General features: G+C 40.7%; 2 protein-coding genes and 3 long non-coding RNA genes across 6 annotated transcripts in view; 2 read left to right on the top strand and 3 right to left on the bottom strand.

The window, feature by feature from the left end:
• Positions 1-784: 784 nt before the first annotated feature.
• On the bottom strand, positions 785-4,445 carry LOC138970451 (uncharacterized). The gene is made up of 4 exons (XM_070342905.1): positions 4,299-4,445; positions 3,720-3,812; positions 2,873-2,966; positions 785-2,035 (listed from the first exon to the last, which is right to left on the bottom strand). The coding sequence occupies exons 1-4, from the start codon at positions 4,326-4,328 to the stop codon at positions 1,233-1,235; spliced, it is 1,020 nt and encodes a 339-aa protein (XP_070199006.1). The 5' UTR covers positions 4,329-4,445; the 3' UTR covers positions 785-1,232.
• A 773-nt stretch (positions 4,446-5,218) lies between these two features.
• Positions 5,219-8,571, top strand: LOC138970455 (uncharacterized). Of its 2 annotated transcripts, none has more exons than XR_011456953.1 (4): positions 5,219-5,804; positions 6,046-6,188; positions 7,527-7,622; positions 8,520-8,571. It is a non-coding gene; the product is annotated as an uncharacterized lncRNA (long non-coding RNA). The 2 variants fall into 2 exon arrangements; XR_011456954.1 differs by lacking the exon at positions 8,520-8,571 and adding an exon at positions 7,965-8,049.
• A 1,955-nt stretch (positions 8,572-10,526) lies between these two features.
• On the bottom strand, positions 10,527-12,046 carry LOC138970450 (uncharacterized). Its single transcript, XR_011456950.1, has 2 exons — positions 11,974-12,046; positions 10,527-11,132 (listed from the first exon to the last, which is right to left on the bottom strand). It is a non-coding gene; the product is annotated as an uncharacterized lncRNA (long non-coding RNA).
• Positions 12,047-16,750: 4,704 nt separating this feature from the next.
• On the bottom strand, positions 16,751-19,181 carry LOC138970449 (uncharacterized). Its single transcript, XR_011456949.1, has 3 exons — positions 18,651-19,181; positions 18,088-18,306; positions 16,751-17,599 (listed from the first exon to the last, which is right to left on the bottom strand). It is a non-coding gene; the product is annotated as an uncharacterized lncRNA (long non-coding RNA).
• A 402-nt stretch (positions 19,182-19,583) lies between these two features.
• LOC138970442 (phospholipid-transporting ATPase ABCA3-like) overlaps positions 19,584-21,382 on the top strand; it is a 93,348-nt gene continuing 91,549 nt past the window's right edge. The window contains exon 1 of the mRNA XM_070342901.1: positions 19,584-20,932. Coding sequence (XP_070199002.1) covers positions 19,745-20,932 — 1,188 coding nt within the window. The 5' untranslated portion in view covers positions 19,584-19,744. The remainder of the gene's footprint in view (positions 20,933-21,382) is intronic.

Genomic DNA, 21,382 nt, shown 5'->3' with positions numbered 1-21,382 from the left:
AAAAAGAGTAGATGACCTAAAGCCCTACACAAACAGGAATGACCCCAGGTTCGCTTTCCTTGCCAACTTTCTGACCTTTCTAAACAACTGGAAAGAAAATGTCAACAACCGACCAGGTCCCTTCACGAAAGCACAAAGAGCGAGGATGTTTTTGTCTCATCAGACCTTCAAAGGTCTGGAAATGACCATCAGGTCTTTCACAGAAGTAGCAGTCTATCTGCTTGACAATGGTGTCAAATTTGTACTTAGCAACAGATTCTGCCAAGACCCTCTTGAGGCTCACTTTGGCAGGCACAGAGGTCTCGGGCAACGAAGTGACAACCCAAGCATCCACACATTTGGCTACCAAGAGAATAAACTGCGGCTACAGAGAGGACTAGCAATGAGGTTTCAGCCTAAAGGCAACGTAGAAAAAAGAAAGAGAGAAGACATTCCCGTTGAAATAAGTGACAGCCCACTGAAGAAACTGAAGCGCTAAATGTGCGCGTCAAGAGGGTCTTGGCAAAATAAGCAGCAGCCCAGTAAAGAAACTGAAATGCTAAAAATAATAATAGCAACACGTATCCCATTGGTAGCAATTCCATTCACTGGTCGTTGAGTTGTCGACTTGCTGTCCCACACCTGACCTGTGCATCGTGGATGAGTACTACATAGTGTTCAAATGTACACTGATATCTGTTAAAAACAATCCTTGTGACAAGACCAGATGTGTTGTTTGCTAATTATTCTTTTCTGATGGTCACACACTTTAAATACAAAATGCAAATCCCAGTACTGTGTGCAAGACAATTTTTATTTATAGGTTTCACTGTAACACAAACTGACAATAAAAATGCAGTCCAATTTCACACAAATAGTCTTCATCCCTCACAGTCTTGTACAAGTTATTTCATACTGATTTTATTAGTAAACTTTTTTGTAATCATAAGCTAGTGCAGCACAGCCTGAATTTCCAAAACCGATTATCTCCCTTGTTTGAAATCAGAAATGTATTTTGACTGTCATTACTAGTCCTTTTTAGTCTCAAAACAGTAAATCTGAGGCGTTTGAGTCTTTTTTATATTGATTAATCTTGAAAGAAAATTGTGCGTACCAAATTATCTGTGTAATTGTTAAATCCACACCAAATGTAAATTCTGCTGATGCTGACTGACAGGGAGGACATTTTCCGAATGCACCTCCAAGTTCTAACTGACAAGACTTTTGCTACATGTCTGAAATTCCTCAACATACTACTCTTTTGCTTTTAGATTTTTTCGCAGTCCTTTTTGCTTTTTGAACAAGCACTTCTCGGCTCGGTAGGCGTCCATAAAAGTTCTGCATTTATGGTGAATTCTGATTTTGTGAAATAATTTACAAATTTCAGTCAAAATAACAGTTTTCTCATCATCTTCAGATTCACAATCATATGTCATTTCAAAAAAAGAAGTTGTAATAACATCAGAATTTAAACAGTGCGCAACAAAAGCAGTAGTAGTAGAGCCTGTCAGCGAGAAGTGCATCCGGAAAATATCCTCCATATGAGTCAACAGAGTAGTGACTGCTGTACTGACGTACGTCAGACCACCCCTGTCATGTGTGGCTGTCAGCGACTGACTCTCTGCACTTGTTCCCTCTGGCCCAGCAGTATCAGCCTTCATTGTCTGCAAAATATTAAGCAAAGCGTCGCTGCTTTTTTTTTGCCGCTTTATTTTGTCCTGCACTTTTCGTACGATGCTCCCACCGATGTAATTTAAAATGTCTTTTTCCTCATTGGAAACTGGGGTTGGTGTGGAAGGTGTAGCAGAAGTAGAGGGTGCTGATGACGACGTTCTGTAATAGTTGATGTCAACTAGTTTGATGAAGGTCTTCAGGCAAAGGTGAAAGACGTGAGGCAGTGGTACTCCGAGGGCTTGTGACAGCCTAGGCAGATGGTCCCCAGAAGCTCTGTGGAAGCGGCTCCAGGCCTTTTCTGCAGACGAGTTGATAAACCTGGTCCTGGGAACGAGGCAGTCGTTGATGAACCTTAGGTGCTCTGCCAGTCTGTTCAGGCCATCTGAAAAGTAAAGAAATGTATGATAACTTGCACATGTTGAACATATAAATTATAATACAATCAATCTGCCATCTGAAAAGTTTCTAAATGGGTGAGGAATTTGTACATTTTGTAAAAATAATAAAATCAATCTGCAATGTTTTCAGGCCATCTGAAAACTTATGAAATGCGTGAAAAACAGTTCCATTCTGTAAATATAATCAAGGTTCTTTAGCGCAATCAACATGTATAAATTTTATCCGTGTAAGCCATGATTGTGAAAGTTGTAACCTAGTTTTGAACTGTATGAATTCAACTGAATAAATATTTAACATTCAAGTTTAATTTGTTAATGTTTGATGCATTCACTGCAACGTATGTATGTATATTTAATTTAACGTCTCCAGCCCTAATAAGGCCTAAAAAAAAAAAAAGGTGTGGTTACGTTAACCCGACCTACCCTATTTTTAGGGGCCGACCCTATAACTTTTTATTACATTTGTCAAAGAAAAACCACAAAAAACCCACAAGAAAACGAGTGCAGAAAACGCAATGAAAGCGAAAGCGCCCGAGTCGCACACTTATTTCCCTGTCAAGTAGGTTTAATTTGTACACATTAGAAAAAAAAGTTTAAAAAAAAAGTGATTGCCTACCTTCCTACCCTATTTTTTTTGGCTATGTTACCGTAACCACACCTTTTTTGTTGTTGGCCTAATAGGATAAAAGGGGACTTTTCACTGCAATGTCATATTGATTATTGAATTTATGTTTTAATTTAGTGTGTGTAGGGTTGATTAGATAAGCACATTTATAAAGATCCTAAAAATAATTAAATAAATTTAAAATAAGCATGTTTACCTGTATCATACTTGAAAGACTCCCTTACTTCTGACGGAAGGCACTTGTCTTCACAGATTTGTTGTTGCACTTCTGCAAGGACAGCTGGAGTTACCTGAAAGTGATCAACAAAACGTGCAATTTTAACTATTCATGTCAAGTGCATTCAATATTAATTTTATCAGTGTGCTAGTAACTGTTAGCATTATTACATAATTTACTGTTTTCATATTTTGGACTGAAATAAATACACGTAACTATAAATAATGATTTTTAAACTTTAAAATGAATAGTGAGTTTCAGTCACGGACATAGGCCCTATTATCTATGTAGAGTTGTCCCATAAGGAATGTCTGAGACTAGACGATGTTAGATGTATACATCTTTGTTCACAATCAGAAATAATAAACATTAATTTGTAATTGTGATTGTGTTTTCTCATGAAAGTTACGAGTAAAAAAATCACTCATATTCATAACCACTACATTGTACAGGATACCAGTAAGTTTGTCACACGGTAGATTCGTCACAGTAACTTCGCCACAGTAGTCCGAGCGCGGCTTTTATGTAATGGTAATACAACCTTGCACCTCTCCCCCCCCTCTCTCTCTCTATTGTTTATATTTTCTCTCTCTCTCTCTCTCTCTCTCTCTCTCTCTCTCTCTCTCTCTCTCTCTCTCTCTCTCTCTCTCTCTCTTAAAAATGTGAATCTTGAATCTCTCCCACAAATCAAACATCTGAAAGCATAAACTCTGAGCATAAACACCCGCCCACCCTGTCTGTAATTTCGTCACCCGTGACGAATCTACCGTGTGACGAACTTACTGGCAGCCCATTGTACACACATCTTTCACGCTGCTTGTCTCACCAGAGAAAATGTCACGCAGGCAGGCATTCTTGATGAAGCTGGACTTTCTTCAGATGGTGAAAAATCGTCAGTGTCTTCATGGTTCTCCATTTCCTTCAAACAAAAATCAAACTGAATGAACAACCTGTTCTTGGATGGTCTAGAATTAGTAGCCTATAGAATCAGATGAAAAATTTCCCCTTCTAAAAACCACAGCCGCAGAACCAAAAGTAGCAAAACATGCATCTATTTTTGTATCTGATCCGCCAGCTTAACATAAAAAAAACCCACTCCAGACCTACACACGCAGACGTATAATCTCCTACAACTAACTTTGAAAATCTGATCAAGTTTCAAAATCAAGATCTTCAACATCCAAGAAATTGGATCCGGTCCCCCACGGGAAGAAGAAGAAGAAGAAGAAGATCGAATGCAAATGTTCAGTACCACTTTCTAAGCAGCTTATTTTTTCTCTACATTAACATAATGGCAAATTTACTGCTATTTTACCAAACTAGAAACTAGCATCAGTCCCCCCACTAGAAGTCTGTGTACATCCCAGTTGAATAGAGTCTACATGGAGCAAAAACAGAAACTTACTTCGCAGATCGCGTCAATGTTGAGCTCCATTTTCGACAAACCGGAAGTTATGAAGGCCTCGTTTGAAACTCCAATCACGGGACGTAACCTCGGCCGTCATGACAGAGGAGAGAGAGGGGTCGTTGTCACTCTATTTAATGTATACTCTTTGACTGAACTAGGTGCACAGACTGAGTTTGAGATCTACTTGAACGAGTGAGCTGCCATACCCACGCTACCCAATAATCTCTCTCTCTCTCTCTCTCTCTCTCTCTCTCTCTCTCTCTCTCTCTCTCTCTCTCTCTCTCTCTCTCTCTCTCTCTCTCTCTTTCTCTCTCTCTCTTTCAAATAACCTGCTGAAGGGTTGGGGATACATGTGTTGGGGATTATCTATTCGAAAATTCGCTTATCACCTTCAAATGTGGACTCCGTTGCGTCTTCAGCAGACCATGTCAAAACCATGGGTCATATGTTTCGTGACGTTCAACAACAGGCTTTGAATGAGTTCATCGGCAGTAAACAAACAATTCTCTCATCTCTGCTCGTGGTTGAAACACAACCACAATCCCTGACAAAACAGACTTTCCAGTTTTTGAAAACTATCCGCAAGACTTGATGCACTGGTCACACTGGCCGAATCAGCTATATATTTTCTCTGGTGAATCCATGGTTTCCAACTCCATCACAAGGATGAGACAATTTAAATTGATGTTTGCATCCCTTTATCTGGAAGTTGCAAGAAGAATCAAGGAATAGGAAAGTTGACGGTGAACATACAGATCGACTGACGAACGCCGCTGACAACTTTTTAATTATGCCTGGTCACGGGGTCACATGCGCAGGAAGCATGCGCAACCTGTCTGTCGTCTGCTGCAATCTCGGTTTCTGATAACTTCACTACTTCCGTTCGGTCTAGAGCAACGTGGAGGGTTTTACCCATTTAGGAACCTACGCTAATTATGATGACGCGAGCTTCCATTCAAATTAACTTAGGCAACGATGGTTCGATGACGTCATCCAATAGTCACATCACAGAAGGAAATGTACAAATGCTGAACGTAGCCCATTTTAGCTCGACTTATTAGACAGATAGGCTTGAGGAGAATGATAATAACAAAGTTATTAACAGAATGCAGACATCAATGATCGTGAGAACGCACAATTTGTTGTTTTCTGATGGTTATAACCGGAAGTATCTTTCGATAATGGGGCAGACAACTCCCGTAAACCCCTTCAGGCTTACTTCCCTTCTTTGTTGTCGTTAGTTTAATGGCAGACTAACACTGGAATTTTGAATGGCCTCGAGTTGTTATAGGCTTTGTTGGTCTGATTTTCCGCTTGTTCTTCTCTGCGGGTGTGAGAAAACTTTCTAGGGGTATGGCTGGTATTAACCCTCCAGCTATCTTGTACAGCATCGTCAGGCGAAGTTGTCTACGCCGGTCAGCAAGTGCTGAGTCTGATGGCAAGTTCAGTCTCTGCAGCATCTCTCGCAACCGGGTTTTCTCCATGGATCTGTAATATTTGCAGGTAAATCTCGCTGCTTTGTGTTGAATCTTCTCGATTTTGTCGGTATCCAGTTTTAAATATATGGGTCCCAGACAACTGCCCCATACTCTAGGGTCGAGCGAACAACGTTTATCAGTCAAAATTTAGGGTTTGATTTACGTGCAAAATAATGAAGTATGAAGAGCAGATGACAGAAGAGCACCTGATATTTTACGTGTATGTTTTATAATTTGATTTGCTGAACGTGCTTTATTTTCGTTAGGTTCACGTCCGTTCAGCCACCTTCGGACGACGGCTGTCAGTGTTATTCTGTCGACTGTTGGTCACTCCCGTTGGCTCAAGTTATGTCACTCTTAACTGTCATCAGTTTTGTGTGTACGGAATTCATGACAGATGCGCAGAATGGTAAGTCTTTTCTCTGCTATAATTACTAAGATTTAGGTCAAAATCAAATATTAGATTTAGATGTTAGCTTCCCAGGTTGTGTTCACTGGTGATGTTGAAGCACAGGCGGAAAATATTGTTCGCTGGACTACCAGTCCCACTATCATAGTAAGACTACCAATATCATAGTAAGACTATGATAGTGGTGGTCCAGCGAATGATACCTTCCACCTGTGGTAGAACTGAAGCATTGTAAATAATTATTGATAGCGCACTCAAGTTGACTTATTTTTGATCACAGTGGTTGGAGACGCGCGGTGCATTCTACAGTGTTGCCCTTAGCTGTGCTTTCCAAGTTTACTGCCATTACATTTTCTTTACGATTGCAATTTTTACAACAGTTACTTCTATCTTTTTTTTTTAAATAAATATGTCAATTAAGCAAAAATAGGAGCTTTCTCTATCTTTCACATTATATATGTTACAGTTAATCTGTGAAAGTAGGGAATACGTGTATGAACTAAAATATTTTAGGTAATACATGAATTAACTGGTTTTTTTCCGTCAGTTGATTCATGTATTACCTAGTTAATACATTTATTCCCTGGTTTCACAGATTAACTGTAACATATATATATATACCGCTGCACCAGTATGAACACATGCCAAAGTACCAACTTCTGATTAGGGGTTCCAGTGATAACAGCTTAACAAGTACTGGCTTCTGTGACCACCCAAAACCAACACTGATTTATTTTGTAATCCTTTATGTTTTACAAAATATAGACAGTAAAATCAATTTGTTGTGAAAATATTATCAAGGCTTCTTTGAATCTATTGTTACACTAGCTTCCATGGTACCCCACCCATACAAATAGAACGAAAACACAAACACACAAGCAGCTATGGGCAGAATGTCAGCCAGGATTTGATGGGCTAGTCAATATGGTGTATTTACATTTGAAGAGCGTGAATGTAGTATGGTATTTTCTGTGCGAAAGTCAACTTTATTTTCATCTTGTTATTCATTACTCACAGTTTTCTCTTTGCCAGCACAGTCAGTATGAGCAGACAAAAATACTTGCTCCCAAACTAAATTTGCTTATCAACATTAGATACACACGCGCGCCTATAAGTAGGACATGAACAAGCCTAATGTACATATCTCATAAACTCCATACTGACAATCCCCTTCCCTCATGTACTACTGTTCAAATGAATAATACTACGTTCTTGGAAGAAGAAAAAAACACATTTACACTACAATCACAATACTTAAGCACAACACATGAAACAACAAAACGCATCAGGATAGAATGTTGTGCCGCTGGTAACATATCTAACTGTGTCGTACCACAGGATGAAAGAAGCCCATCGTTTTGGTCAGAGGACAAATCTGGGACAAAGAGGGCACACAGGTCACCAACAGGAGAGACGCCTACTGCAAAACGCCAGGTATAAATGTTATTAACAGCTATTGTGGTATGTATATGTTACGTATATTAAGTTACAGCTCCGTGCATCCATGGTATCGCGGGATATTTTCTCCCTAGAATAACAGAATTAAAGCATGTGGTTAATTTCAACCACCCTCTGATAGTTCTGACATTAGATTTATGGGAACAAATTTGTCAAACCAATTTTTTTAAATTAAAATTTGATTCATCTTCAATCTAAGGGACATAACCACTCAATGTTATGGGTTGCAATATATTCAATCTCACCACAATTTTCCTTGACTTGCAAGAAACTGACATGCTTTTTATCCTTATAAGTTTACTTCTTTAATTTGTCTAGGGAACAGCTATTTCAGTCTCAAGTATATATCGAGTGAGAAAGCTGACATCCGGAGAATTCGGACATTGCTACACCAGCGCTCGGTTAAGCTAATGGTATATTAATTACCTATATTTTACCCCTTTTTTTTAAATAGGCAATATCAGACAACCACAGTGGTAAATCTGCAGCAAGAAAGTCGCTTTTTCAGGTATTTATTATGTTCATTTCTGTTCATTTGTTATTGTTTCTGACTTACTTTTTGAAATTATTATTGACGAACTCAATGATACATATTATTTTTGAAAGTTAAATTAACACTGAATTAGATAATTATCATATCCCGCAAAATTATTATTTTTGTCCTGCTGCACAAAAGTGTGCTTTATGCAAAAGTGATAGTACTGATAAATGATGGGTTCCAATCAAGGACTACTAAAGTAGTCCTTGGTTCCAATGTATCCATGTATTGCTCTGTGTTCTGATGCTTCGATGTGCACTAAGTTTCTTGTGAGTGTGTATGTCTGTGTGGTTTGTTTGTTTTTTCACTTAAAATTGACATATGCCATACCACAGAATGAATCCAGTGCATTAAATTCAACGAGGGATTTCAAGTCGCCATCTGGATATATTGTCCCACAACCAAACTACAAGGTAATGAATTCATATTCATAATGTTTCAAATTAAATCATATTTTTTGTATACTGGTTTTGTAAAAATGTATTTTTAAGTCAAACGGCATATTGGTTCCTGATGAATTTGACAGCTTTTTCCCTTTGGATAATTTTATAACTATTATGTCACCCCATACTTACTAGAGTGACGTCTCTTTGCTTAAATTGACATATGAAATTGCACAAGGCTTTGGAAGAGATCAAGGTTTGGTGAGGTATGCAAAGTACAGTGTGTAGGATATATTAATACTCTCTTACTTACTGTCTCATACCACATCTGCTTTTTACATTTAGTTAAGTTTTGACTAAATACCGGCCCCCGTAGCGCAGTGGTTAGCGCATCGGGCTGTGGGCCGGGAGGTCGTGGGTTCGAATCCCATCAGGGTCATGTGGGTTTTTCGGGCTACGGTCGGCTCCTACCCAGAGTGGAAGTGCTATGGTTCCTATGGGAAGGCTGGAATCACACAGCCGAGTGTCATTCACTTAACGAATGCAACTTTGAGGGTGCTCAGGTTCTGTTTACCTGACCAACACCGCAGGTGCGGCAGTTCTCGGGCCTGGTTGACACCAGGATATATTATGACAGTAAGCGTAGAGTGCTGCCCTGTCACATAGTCTCAAACCAAATTGGAAATCCATAGCATCATCATTATAATCATCCTCATCTCATTAATCATCCAAAATTATAAAGTGTCCTTGCTCTTGTGGCCCTTCATGCCCGGAGCTCTCATGGTGACCTTGGTCTCAGTGTTCCTGTTCGATCCTTCCCTGAATAGTACTTCTGCTGTCAGTCCTCAACGTGTGACGTTCTGGGGGGTCGACGGAGGGACGTGGTGGCGGTCTGCTCTCTGGAGGGGACCCTCACTCAGTCTGGCTCCACGACTTAGCTGTCAATGTCGTTAGTAGGGGGCATAGTAGGTAGTGGGCTGCGTCCGTTAGCTCGGCACAGACCCACTACTGAACACCGTCGAAGTGACTCAGCAGAAGTGCAGTGTCATCTTCCGAGGGTAGCCTACCGCAACGACCCGACATCCCTCCCTGGAGCGTCTGTAAAATCGACAAGTCTGGCAGCGGAACGAAATTCAGATGTGCATGGAACAGTGAGTGCACACCGGGACAAGGAACAGGTGTAAGGAAAAACAAGTCGCGTAAGGCGAAAATACAATATTTAGTCAAGTAGCTGCCATTTTTCAGCAAGACCGTATACTCGTAGCATCGTCAGTCCACCGCTCATGGCAAAGGCAGTGAAATTGACAAGAAGAGCGGGGTAGTAGTTGCGCTAAGAAGGATAGCACGCTTTTCTGTACCTCTCTTTGTTTTAACTTTCTGAGCGTGTTTTTAATCCAAACATATCATATCTATATGTTTTTGGAATCAGGAACCGACAAGGAATAAGATGAAAGTGTTTTTAAATTGATTTCGACAATTTAATTTTGATAATAATTTTTATATATTTAATTTTCAGAGCTTTTTTTTAATCCGAATATAACATATTTATATGTTTTTGGAATCAGCAAATGATGGAGAATAAGATAAACGTAAATTTGGATCGTTTTATAAATTTTTTTTTTTTTTACAATTTTCAGATTTTTAATGACCAAAGTCATTAATTAATTTTTAAGCCACCAAGCTGAAATGCAATACCGAACCCCGGGCTTCGTCGAAGATTACTTGACCAAAATTTGAACCAATTTGGTTGAAAAATGAGGGCGTGACAGTGCCGCCTCAACTTTCACGAAAAGCCGGATATGACGTCATCAAAGATGACACGTGACGACTTAACTCCACAAGATTGAGCAATCTTGGGATCACACGCAAACATACACCTCACTCACTAACGCACACCCAAGAAAGTTTACAAGTGGAGACAGACATCACTATGTATAAAAAGACTAAAGGAACCACATGTAACTTATAAGCTTTATATAATAAACACAAATTTATGCACGAAACATCCACACATTTAACGTGTACACTCTACAAATACTACGAAAATTGACAACACATGAATTCACATGAAATTATCCTGGAACTCCAGTCCTAAGCACCCCCCCTATGGTTAAATAGCCTGTTAGTATACGGCGCTCAATAAGGTCGCATCACCAAATTACACGAACACAGACACATGCTTTAACCACGACAGAGTACTTAGCTTTTTCGGGATACACAACGCCCACCAAGGCCTCACATGTCCTTCCCTCCTCAGAAGGCCGCAGCTTCCTGATTCCGACCCCCTAGAAAGGTCCCCGACTGCCTAAGCACGTCGAACCCAGCTCCAGTCCTTCGGAGCTGTTCCCCAGATTCCTAGGCATGTAGAGTTGACCAGACTTCTTCCTCATGCTGTCTTCTGGTGGTCCTGCGTACACTCTGGGTGGAATCTACTGGTCGGAGTAACCCACGCCGCTCTTCTTGCGTTGCTGTGAGCCGTAGTCGCCTCCTGACAGCGTCCCATCTGTCCAGATCTCAACGCCTTCACGTAAACATACGTCCCTCCTCCGTTCTCTCTCCGGCCAACTGCATGTAAATAAAACAGCAACTTAATACTGAACAATAACATCCCTAGCTACCTGGCGTGTATCGATGGTTGTGTTAGTGTTCATCGGTGATGCAAACCTTTAGCGCATCATACCGATGGACATCAAGATCGAAACTTTACACCAAGTAACCATGTATGGAAAAGGATAATTATTTAATACATTAGCTATACAACGGGGCTTTACAATATAGATTTATAGTTTGCTTAAACCTATAAACTTATTGTCATGACCATATACGCCATGTGATATGTTACAAATAACTGGACAAACGTTCACTAAATGTTAGATTGTGGTATCCAACTTTAACATTACATTACGCAACCACAATTGCATGACACAACACCCATATCCCCACATGTATAATAACTCCCCGCGTAATATTACACACTATAATATGAAGGTATAAAACAACATGCTCAATAACATAAGGATACAAAAGTTGTCGGAAAGTAGACCGCCATCTTGTATAAAATGTGATATTCCGTGTAAACGAATATTTAACAGTTATGTGCAAATAATTACACACATATAATTCCACTGTATGTTCACTGCATATCACTTCCAAACATGCATTAATATACATGTAAATCCCGAGGCTCCCTATACGAATAGGTAGTAATGGGCCGGTCGATGTAATTCTCATATTTCCCGTGCACATTCCCACGGACATAAACACGCTTCAAAATCACCGTGTCCCACAATATTACAACACTACTGAAACGTAAACACAAACAAAACAAACATTAGACAACGACATCTACTCAGCCACAGCAATTCGAAACAATAGTCCACCCGCCAAGTCAAATGACAACGCTCACCGTAAAAAACCGCCGGGTGATGGAGTACTCGCGCCCGCCAGTACGTCTGCAACCGTACCGTTGACTCTCTCGGGTAGCACTGAACCAAGACCGTGCTAGTTCGCTGACGTGGTGCCAAAGTGTATTCGTACACCGCTGACCCGGACTATGTTAATTCTTCTCTTACTAAATAGCCTATAGATACGCTATAATATAATTTATGCATTACACTATATTATCTTACCAGGTGAAATGAACATTATTTAATTTGCACGACTGTGCCCAACAAATATTTACAAACTTTCGTTTTCTGCAGCTTGACCTGGTTTGTTCACCGCGCGTTACCGGGTGACTATAGCCCGTTCCACGATTCGGACACAAACTTGCAAATACGCGAAGTTACAGGCGTAAAGCATCTCACATCCCACACGCATACATTCTACAATAGTGTTTGGACTCCAATGCTTATGTTGTAAATAACACAATTATTATATACACTCAAACATATAACAATTACATCATCTCGTGTATCTACAAAAAGCCTGTTTAAGCTTCTTCTGCATCTCTAAAACCTCGGGTTGTGACAAAAGACATTTATCAAAAAAATGAAAAAAACGTTCGGGGATTTCATACCCAGGAACTCTCATGTCAAATTTCATAAAGATCGGTCCAGTAGTTTAGTCTGAATCGCTCTACACACACACACACACACACGCACGCACACACATACGCACATACACCACGACCCTCGTTTCGATTCCCCCTCGATGTTAAAATATTTAGTCAAAACTTGACTAAATATAAAAAGAAAAAAGTTTTGACTAAATGTTTTAACATAGAGGGGGAATCGAAACGAGGGTCGTGGTATATGTGTGAGTGTGTGTGCGTGCGTGCGTGTAGAGCGATTCAGACCAAACTACTGGACCGATCTTTATGAAATTTGACATGAGAGTTCCTGGGTATGATATCCCCGAACGTTTTTTTCGTTTTTTTTTTTATAAATGTATTTGATGACGTCATATCCGGCTTTTCGTGAAAGTTGAGGCGGCACTGTCACGCTCTCATTTTTCAACCAAATTGGTTGAAATTTTGGTCAAGTAATCTTCGACGAAGCCCGGACTGACGATGCTACGAGTATACGGTCTTGCTGCGTTGCATTGCGTTCAGTTTCATTCTGTGAGTTCGACAGCTACTTGACTAAATGTTGTATTTTCGCCTTACGTGACTTGTTTATATATTGAACAGATCGCTTTCGCGTGCATTGTAATATTTTCAAAAAAGCAACTTCTGTAAATCTGTAACTTTTCAGTTGATTAAAGTCAAAAACTTGAATAAGTGCCGTTGATCTGTCCACGGAATCTAACTTACTATGAAGCATAACTATATTCCGATTCGTGATGCATACATGTTGCGATAGTGTATGCTAAAGTTTTCCATTTTCAATCTGACGTGTGGGTTAGATTTTTTAGAAACAACAAACATGCATACTAAGTTGCCACTGCCAGTTTGTATAGCTGCTAAGCTTACCCCAAGCTGAGTCAGTGAGTATTTTGTAAGTTTACATACAAAATGGTGATGAGGGGGGAAAAAGAATGCCTTCCACAGGTGCGAAAAACTGTGATTTGATCTCAAGGCCTTTTTGTTTTAGATCTTTTCCTGCTTTGGAACTTGGGAGATGGGATTCCTGTTGACCATGAAGCAGAAAATGCAGAGAGGGTGCTTCTTCGGGAGTACAAGCAGAAGTTGTATGTGAAAGGTGTGCTCAAGTTTATCCTTATCCATTCATCATCACAACTGGATTGAAAGGCAGCAAGATGGGCGATTCCTGTGGCCAAGCGTCTTCATCACCGGCTGCCTGTGAGTGTGAGCTCGACCTCATGCATCGCCTCGTCAACGAGTTTTAAGGAGGAAAGGCTTACAGGTAGGAAACCTCTCTACTTTTTTTAAAATAAATCATATTTGCACTTTACTTTTGAACAAGAGAATGGTTCAAGTTGAATTGCAAGATGGTTTGTGTGGCCTAACAACATTTTGGTTTCAGTGAACAGGGAATGTGTCAAAATCTGAAAAAACCAGCATACTAGTATTAACACACACTAAAATTATGCCTGTCGCTGTCAGCAATATATGTTATATACATATAATTTTTAAAAAAAAGTGCAGTGATACTGATAGTGATACAGTTAATCAGCAATGACTGAACAGACTTTCTAAATTCAGGGATGGTCAAATCATCTGATCTGACTAATGACCAGGGGCGAGTACAAAAAATCCGCTGTGCTAGTTAAAACCGCTTGGCAACTCACCTGGTTGGCTAGTGAAAATTCTCGTCAAATGCAACACTTCTGGTTGTAATACTCTAGTTTCAAAACGTTATAAACAATGCAGTTATAGCAACTGGGGTTTGTACCCGGCAAGCAATTCTTTTTGGTGGACTGGACTTTCTTGAAATGACCCGCCTGTCTGGCAAGTGAAGATTTTGAGATCTGGCCATCCCTGCAAATGCTCTTCATGCAAGTTGCACTCAAATTTGTGAGCAATTTGTTATGTACAACTTGGTAAATTGTCCTAAATGATGCTTTAGTAAAAGTTGTTGTCTCCTGTCTCTTTCTCATATTGATTATTTTATTTTTTTCCCTTTTGGCAGGGTTTTGACCATGTACAACAGGCTGCAAGTCATTTTGGAGGAGGAAGCCCCTGATTGCATCTTTGTCAAAATCAGAAAGAGACTTCTAGGTGTCTCCAAGAGTCAGCCATCACAACCACCTGTTTCCCAGAGCCAGCCATCACAACCTCTTGTTCCCAAAGTAATCCAATCCTGTTTCCCGTTTTGATACAGGCAGCAACAGGAGGAACTAGTAGAAGTAGGGAAAGCAGTATTAACAAAACAGCTTTTTCCTCTTAACCTTCGCCGGCACTCGTGGGTCCGTGCGGACCCAGAAGGGTGTTTGATTGCAAATATCTTTTAAACGAGTTGGAATTTTTTTAATGAGCTTTTAGAAATGCCTCAGACACCTAACAAGCTATCATCTCCTAAAAGCTCATTAAATTTCAGTGATAATTAATTAATTAATTAATGGTCAAATTTAGACTACACACGGAAGCATTCGTGGGGACGTGCGGACCCATACTTCTCAAAGAAGTAAAAGCGTGTATACCCTTCCGAGGCACTCGTGGGTCCGTGCGGACCCAGAAGGGTGTTTGATTGCAAATATCTCTTAAACGAGTTGGAATTTTTTAATGAGCTTTTAGAAATGCCTCAGACACCTACAAAGCTTTCATCTCCTAACAGCTCATTAAATTTCAGTGATAATTAATTAATTAATTAATTAATTAATGGTCAAATTTAGACTACACACGGAAGCATTCGTGGGGACGTGCGGACCCATACTTCTCAAAGAAGGAAAAGCGTGTATACCCTTCCGAGGCACTCGTGGGTCCATGCGGACCCATACTTCTCAAAGAAGGACAATTGTGCAAACCCTTCCGTGGCACTCGTGGGGCCATGCAGACCCATAATATTTTACCAAATACCGTGTGTAGTCTAAATTTGACCATTAATTAATTAATTAATTAATTATCAATGAAATTTAATGAGCTTTTAGGAGATGATAGCTTTTTAGGTGTCTGAGGTATTTCTAAAAGCTCATTAAAAAATTCCAACTCGTTTAAGAGATATTTGCATCAAACACCCTTCTGTGTCCGCACGGACCCACGAGTGCCACGGAAGGATATGCACATTTTTCCTTCTTTGAGAAGCATGGGTCTGCACGGCCCCACGAATGCGTCCGTGTGTAGTCGATAACGAGTGCCGGCGAAGGTTAACTATGAAACCACACAGATAAACAAGGAGAGCAACCCTTCCACAAAGTAAACAATCCTGACGACTCTTATTTCAACAATTTGTCAACTCATGTAAATGCTTTGCCAGATCCAGGCATTAAGCTCTACTCTTTCAGGGGCGGACGAGGGGGGGGGGGCACAGGGGGCACGTGCCCCCCCCCCCCCCCCCGAACGAAAAAAAAAGAAGAAAAAAGAAGAAGAAGAAGAAAAAAAGATTTTTCTATGCTGATTCTATGACCATTTCTAAGTTCAAATGGCACCAGATGGCACCATTTTGCTTCTTTGGGCAAAACAAATTTCCAGGGGGGCATGCCCCCGGACCCCCCTAGCAAATTCGGGCGCTTCGCGCCCATCACATTCACTTTCGATTCAAAGTGCCCCCCCCCTTACAAAGCAACTGATCCGCCCCTGTCTTTACACATGTAATGGGCAGAGCAACATTGTTGAACAGCTGCTTCGTTTCTGTAAGTTTTCAGCCTGAAAGGTAGTAGGGTGGGTCGCATCTAAAATATAAATGTTTGTCTTGTCAAAACCTATGTAAGTCCCTCTTTTTCTGTACTGGAATTTTTTTTATCAGATTATTGTTTGGAGTTCTGAAAAGGAAGGTTCCTGTGTACACCATTATAGATATGACTTTTACTGTACTACATGTGTGTTTTTGGTATATATATATATAAATATATGAAACTAGATATATTTCTTCCCAATATGTTCATTGCCAAGTGGATGAAGTCATCAGATTTGATCTGCTGCTAGTGATAACGTTTATCAACATAAGTAAAGTTTTTTGAGCTGACTGTATTGTGTGCATTTTGTTTGCAAGTGCTGATATGTTTGACTTTGTGCTGTAATGCTTTGTCTTGTCTCTCATTCTCCATTTCAAAGTACGAGAACTCAGATTTTGTTCTGACATACTCATTGCATCATACGAACATCAATAAAGACACACACAAAATGTGAGCCAAACAAACATTTTTTCTCAGAACATGTTATGGTATGCACAGGTGACATGAAATGGAGAGAAGACTGTGCGCAGGAAGAAGAGAGAAACATTCAAACAAATGAAAACAAACCAGTAAATTGTTAAAGGTTGCTCTTGGCTACTCTGGTGACATGTACTTTATTCTACCTATATTAGCGAAACCGATAGGCTAGATCCTTAAGGTCTAATCATCGTCTCTGTTGCATAAACAACATCTCATCTATACTATAACGTTTAGGGTCAATACTCATTGGTTGATCGCTAAAAATTCTTGTATTTTTAGAATTGTTGACTTTTTCCTGCCATCTTCTTGTTACAAAGGGTGACACTAAAAACATGATTTAATTGGAAGAGACTAGTCGTGGCTATACCAGTGCAATATGATATGTTCTGCGAGAAATCAGATTTCTGAATAACCATGTATTTTTTCTGTCTGCGTTCTTTTTCATAGCCATGTTTGCAATCTGTAGTTTGAACACACTCACTTGTCTCTTCAGTCTATTGTTCTCCTTAGTCAGCTTACTCATTGCAATAAGATTGCGCATAACGGGTGTGCATTAAGTTGGCATCTGCTTATACACAAAAAATATCAAGAAATAAGCAAAAACAAGAGCACCCAGAAATGTTTCCGTCGCGAATGGGTCTTGTTCAGGGCCAGAGTCACACTTTTCTGGCAATCAACTAGCTGTGCACACCATTCCTCTCCCTTGATGATCCTTGGGCCTGGCACGCCTCAAACTGGAATTCCAGATCTCGCATTGCCCATTTTCTTCTGCCTAGCCGGTGCTTTGGTCGGGGTATGTCTATCAGCACTCTTGCTGTCTGAAACATTGCCAAACAGGGTTCATTCTGTCAGTATTTATGGTAGTATTACATCTTCATGCAGGGTTCTCCACATATGTTGTCCGTTTGGGTTCAATGCCCCCAACTTCAACTTATAAAGGTGGTCATTTGGACCCACTGTAGTCATTTTCAGTGCAATACAGAACTCCCTCTGTGAATTCCCCGGTACACTTGTTTTTGTTCCTTTGGCTTCTATGGAGAGCTCTCCTAATGTTGATCAAATCGCACTCTGGAAACAAACCACCCACATAAAACTTAGCTTGGCTTCCCACATTCATTCTTGTTCAGATTTCAGAACACACGAACAGACGAAAAGTCAATTAAATCACTCAAGCTGTAAGGCACAGACACATCATAGTGATACTAGAAGCAGCATGTGTGAACAAATACATTCAACACCTTCCCATCTTCTTTACTGCGTACACACACAAAATATAACAAGAAAATTATTTTAAAAAAAAACTTACTCTGTGTTGAAATCCAGGGTATCCCAAGTTTTGTGTTGGGAAAGAAATCTCTGCAGTTGGTGTGCCATCAAGAAAGTGTAGAGAACAAACCCTTGCATCTTTTGCAGGTGAAAAAAGCTTGTGCCTTCCGTCTGCTGTTGTGTCTACACGGCTGATGAGTCGAATCCACTTTAATCTCGTTGTGCTGGTTTCTTCTTGTGTGTTGGATGCGGATGCAAGCTGTTGAAAACAGACAGATGCATATCAGATTTAACAATTTATGGCTCTAAAAAGCAATTTTTATTGCTTTTTAATCACAGCCATGCTCTAACAACATGAAGTAAAACAAAAAAACAAGAAACGGAAACACACTGACACAGAAAGTGAGCCAAATATTTTGACCTCATGCACGGCAGATTCAAACACTGCAGTGCAGTTTTTGTAACGTTCAAAGCTGTATAAATGCAGGTCTAGCTAAACGATTTTGTAATCATGCTATGGAATTTGCAGAAAAAAACAATAAATCGCATGAATGTCAGGCAATAAAATAAGTTGATCAAGAACTGTTACAGTGTTGCGCTTACCTGAACGGTGGTTGGCCACAGACTCGTGTGGAACCTGGTCGGACTGAATTTTGCAAAGTTTAGCTTTCCATTTTGAAGACGGTAGCTTCCGTTGTCACAATCAATCATCGGGCAGTGACATGCCATCGTTAAAATCGATAATCGCTGAACTTACATCGACAAAACAACAAAATAAACACAAGTGTCTGACTCGTCAGTCGCAGAACATACGCACAGCTGTGTTGCAGACGATTTGTTTCCTCGAAAAAATGACGCAGCCAATGAGAGGCGTCTGTGCGGTCACGTGATTTTCCTTCTTTGTTCCATGTAAACGTCGGAACTGTTTAGTGGTGTATTGTGCGTTCTCACGATCATTGAGGTCTGCATTCTGTTAATAACTTTGTTATTATCATTCTCCTCAAGCCTATCTGTCTAATAAGTCGAGCTAAAATGGGCTACGTTCAGCATTTGTACATTTCCTTCTGTGATGTGACTATTGGATGACGTCATCGAACCATCGTTGCCTAAGTTAATTTGAATGGAAGCTCGCGTCATCATAATTAGCGTAGGTTCCTAAATGGGGTTTTACCTTGTAATAGTAATAGTCCTGAGAGCGCACAGGCCCCGCCCACTTTGATCCCGACCCGATCGTGACGAGTGCCTGTGGAAAGAACCAAGACGGCAGAGAACGCGAGAAAGCGCGAAAGAAAGAATGCGCGCGAAAGAAAATGACGTAATATTAATCGTAAATACACTGTACATCACAGTACTTGTCCTAACCATAGTGATGAAGTCAGCACCGAGTTGACGAACATTTGATTTGATAAAGAACTAACCTGAAGTAGTTGCTTCGGTGTTTTATATTTGTTTTGATGAGGAACAATATGTAGTAGACTATGACGTACAATATTCATTTTTGACGTCATTCCTTTCTGTAACAAGCTGACGTATTATTTTACATCAGTCGAGAACTACCGGCTGCTCGCCTGCCAAGCTGAAACAAGCGTGAGGGTAAGCAAACCGATCTCAGTGTTCCTTGTTTCTACATCAAGAGGGGCACATATTTGCTAGGAATGCTTCTCGGGCACCAGGACTAAAAGAAAAGCGTCACCATCATGGGGTTTGGAAGACAAGTAGTTCTCGTCATGTACAAAAATTTGTTGCTGAAGAAAAGCAACATCATCGCTACCATCTTGGAGATAGCGACTCCACTAGTGATCGCTTTTCTTGTCTACAAGCTCGGCACCCTAGTCACAAAGGAATCAAAAAATGTCGCGCCTCCAAAAGATTATACACTTGTGTGCGATAGTTACAAACCTAGTATCGAACCCTTTTTCATCCCTCCCTGGAGACAGCCAGGCAATAACATCCTTGGATTTACTCCAAAGACGGCTCTGACCGAAAGGCTCATGTCGCGCCTTGACAGGCAAAGCCCTACAGAGCCTTATTTAAAATACTGGGACAGGACAATGGGATTCTCCAACATGACTGCACTGCTGGATTATTACCGAACGAGCAACTTCACGATGGTGGTCGCTATTGGGTTCAATGGGCTGGAGACGGCCACACAGCTGCCCCTCACAGCAGACTATCAAATTCGACACCATCCACATCGTCCAAACTTTCAAACAGAATTGACATACGCTCGTGAAATGTTAACGAAATCGGAAACTGGTGTGATTGAAGTTAGCGACAACATTCAGTACCTGATGTCTAAAGTCTTCATAGAAGAATGGGGCGGGAACGGCAACTTTAGCCTGGGCTTGGTTGAGCTACTCCCGCGCGCTCGTTACTTGAATGCATTAATGGATACTCTGAAGTCGTACTTCCATCTCCTCATGTTCATCTCGCTGGTGGTGAACGTGCTCCAAAGCACGAAGCTCATTGTGTACGAGAAGGAGCAGAAGCTGAAGGAGACGATGAAAATGATGGGCCTGTCGTCCGGAGCTCTATGGACGTCGTGGTTTTTGACAATCTACCTCTACCACTTTATCATCATGACCATCTTCACTGTGGTCTTCTCAGTCGAGTCCAACACGCCTGACAAGACGCTGTTAGGTGATGTGTCTATGTCACTCTTCTGGGTCTTCCTCATGCTCTACTCAGCGGCCACGACGTCTTTTTGCCTGATGATGGGAACTTTCCTAAAGAAAACCAGCAACGCCGGGGTCGTCGCATGCCTCGTCTTCTTCGGCACGACCTTCATGAACATGTTCTTCAAAGACTCGTACTCCACTATGACAAGATGGGAAAAGGTGGCGGCAAGCCTAGTCTTCAGCCACGCGCTGGGCTTCGGCACGAACGTATGAAGTGTTCTCTATATTATTGTCCTTAAGTTTTTTTTGTTTTTTTCCTGCATGCATGTATTGGTGTTTTCCAAAGCCTGAGACTTTCTTCGCAACCTTGGGATCTGTATCGTGCGCATGCGTGCACACGCTAAACTGAAGTGATCCACTTATGAACACACTTTTTCTGTAACCACTAACCAGTAGTGGAATGCATAAATGGAGACTACCAGTACCAAGCTAGTTGGGACCTAAATCCAAAGTTCGAAACTACCGCTCTAGTGCGCAATGCATGGCACGATATTTTCAAAAGTTCCGACCTACGTTTGTGACTAACAAGCCCAAATGTCAAGGAGAACTAAATTCCTTAGTTTCGACCTTATTATTAAAACAAAAATGGCGGTGATGTTGCTGCTGCTGCCGCTGATGGTGGTGGTGGTGGTGCTTCTGCAGCTGGGGGTGGTGGTG

This window comes from Littorina saxatilis, linkage group LG7, assembly GCF_037325665.1.
Source record: "Littorina saxatilis isolate snail1 linkage group LG7, US_GU_Lsax_2.0, whole genome shotgun sequence".
Taxonomy (NCBI): domain Eukaryota; kingdom Metazoa; phylum Mollusca; class Gastropoda; order Littorinimorpha; family Littorinidae; genus Littorina; species Littorina saxatilis.
The sequence above is the reverse complement of the archived record's forward strand: the minus strand, read 5'-3'. Positions and strand labels throughout refer to the sequence as shown.

What these genes read in the sequence shown, in the direction of transcription:
- LOC138970451 (XM_070342905.1), bottom strand. Translation starts at nt 4,328, where the DNA reads ATGGAGCTCAACATTGACGCGATCTGCGAA. An exon ending in ACATTGACGCGATCTGCGAA is followed by an intron (nt 3,813 to 4,298) that starts GTAAGTTTCTGT and finishes TTTTGTTTGAAG; the next exon opens with GAAATGGAGAACCATGAAGA. An exon ending in CCTGCGTGACATTTTCTCTG is followed by an intron (nt 2,967 to 3,719) that starts GTGAGACAAGCA and finishes GATCACTTTCAG; the next exon opens with GTAACTCCAGCTGTCCTTGC.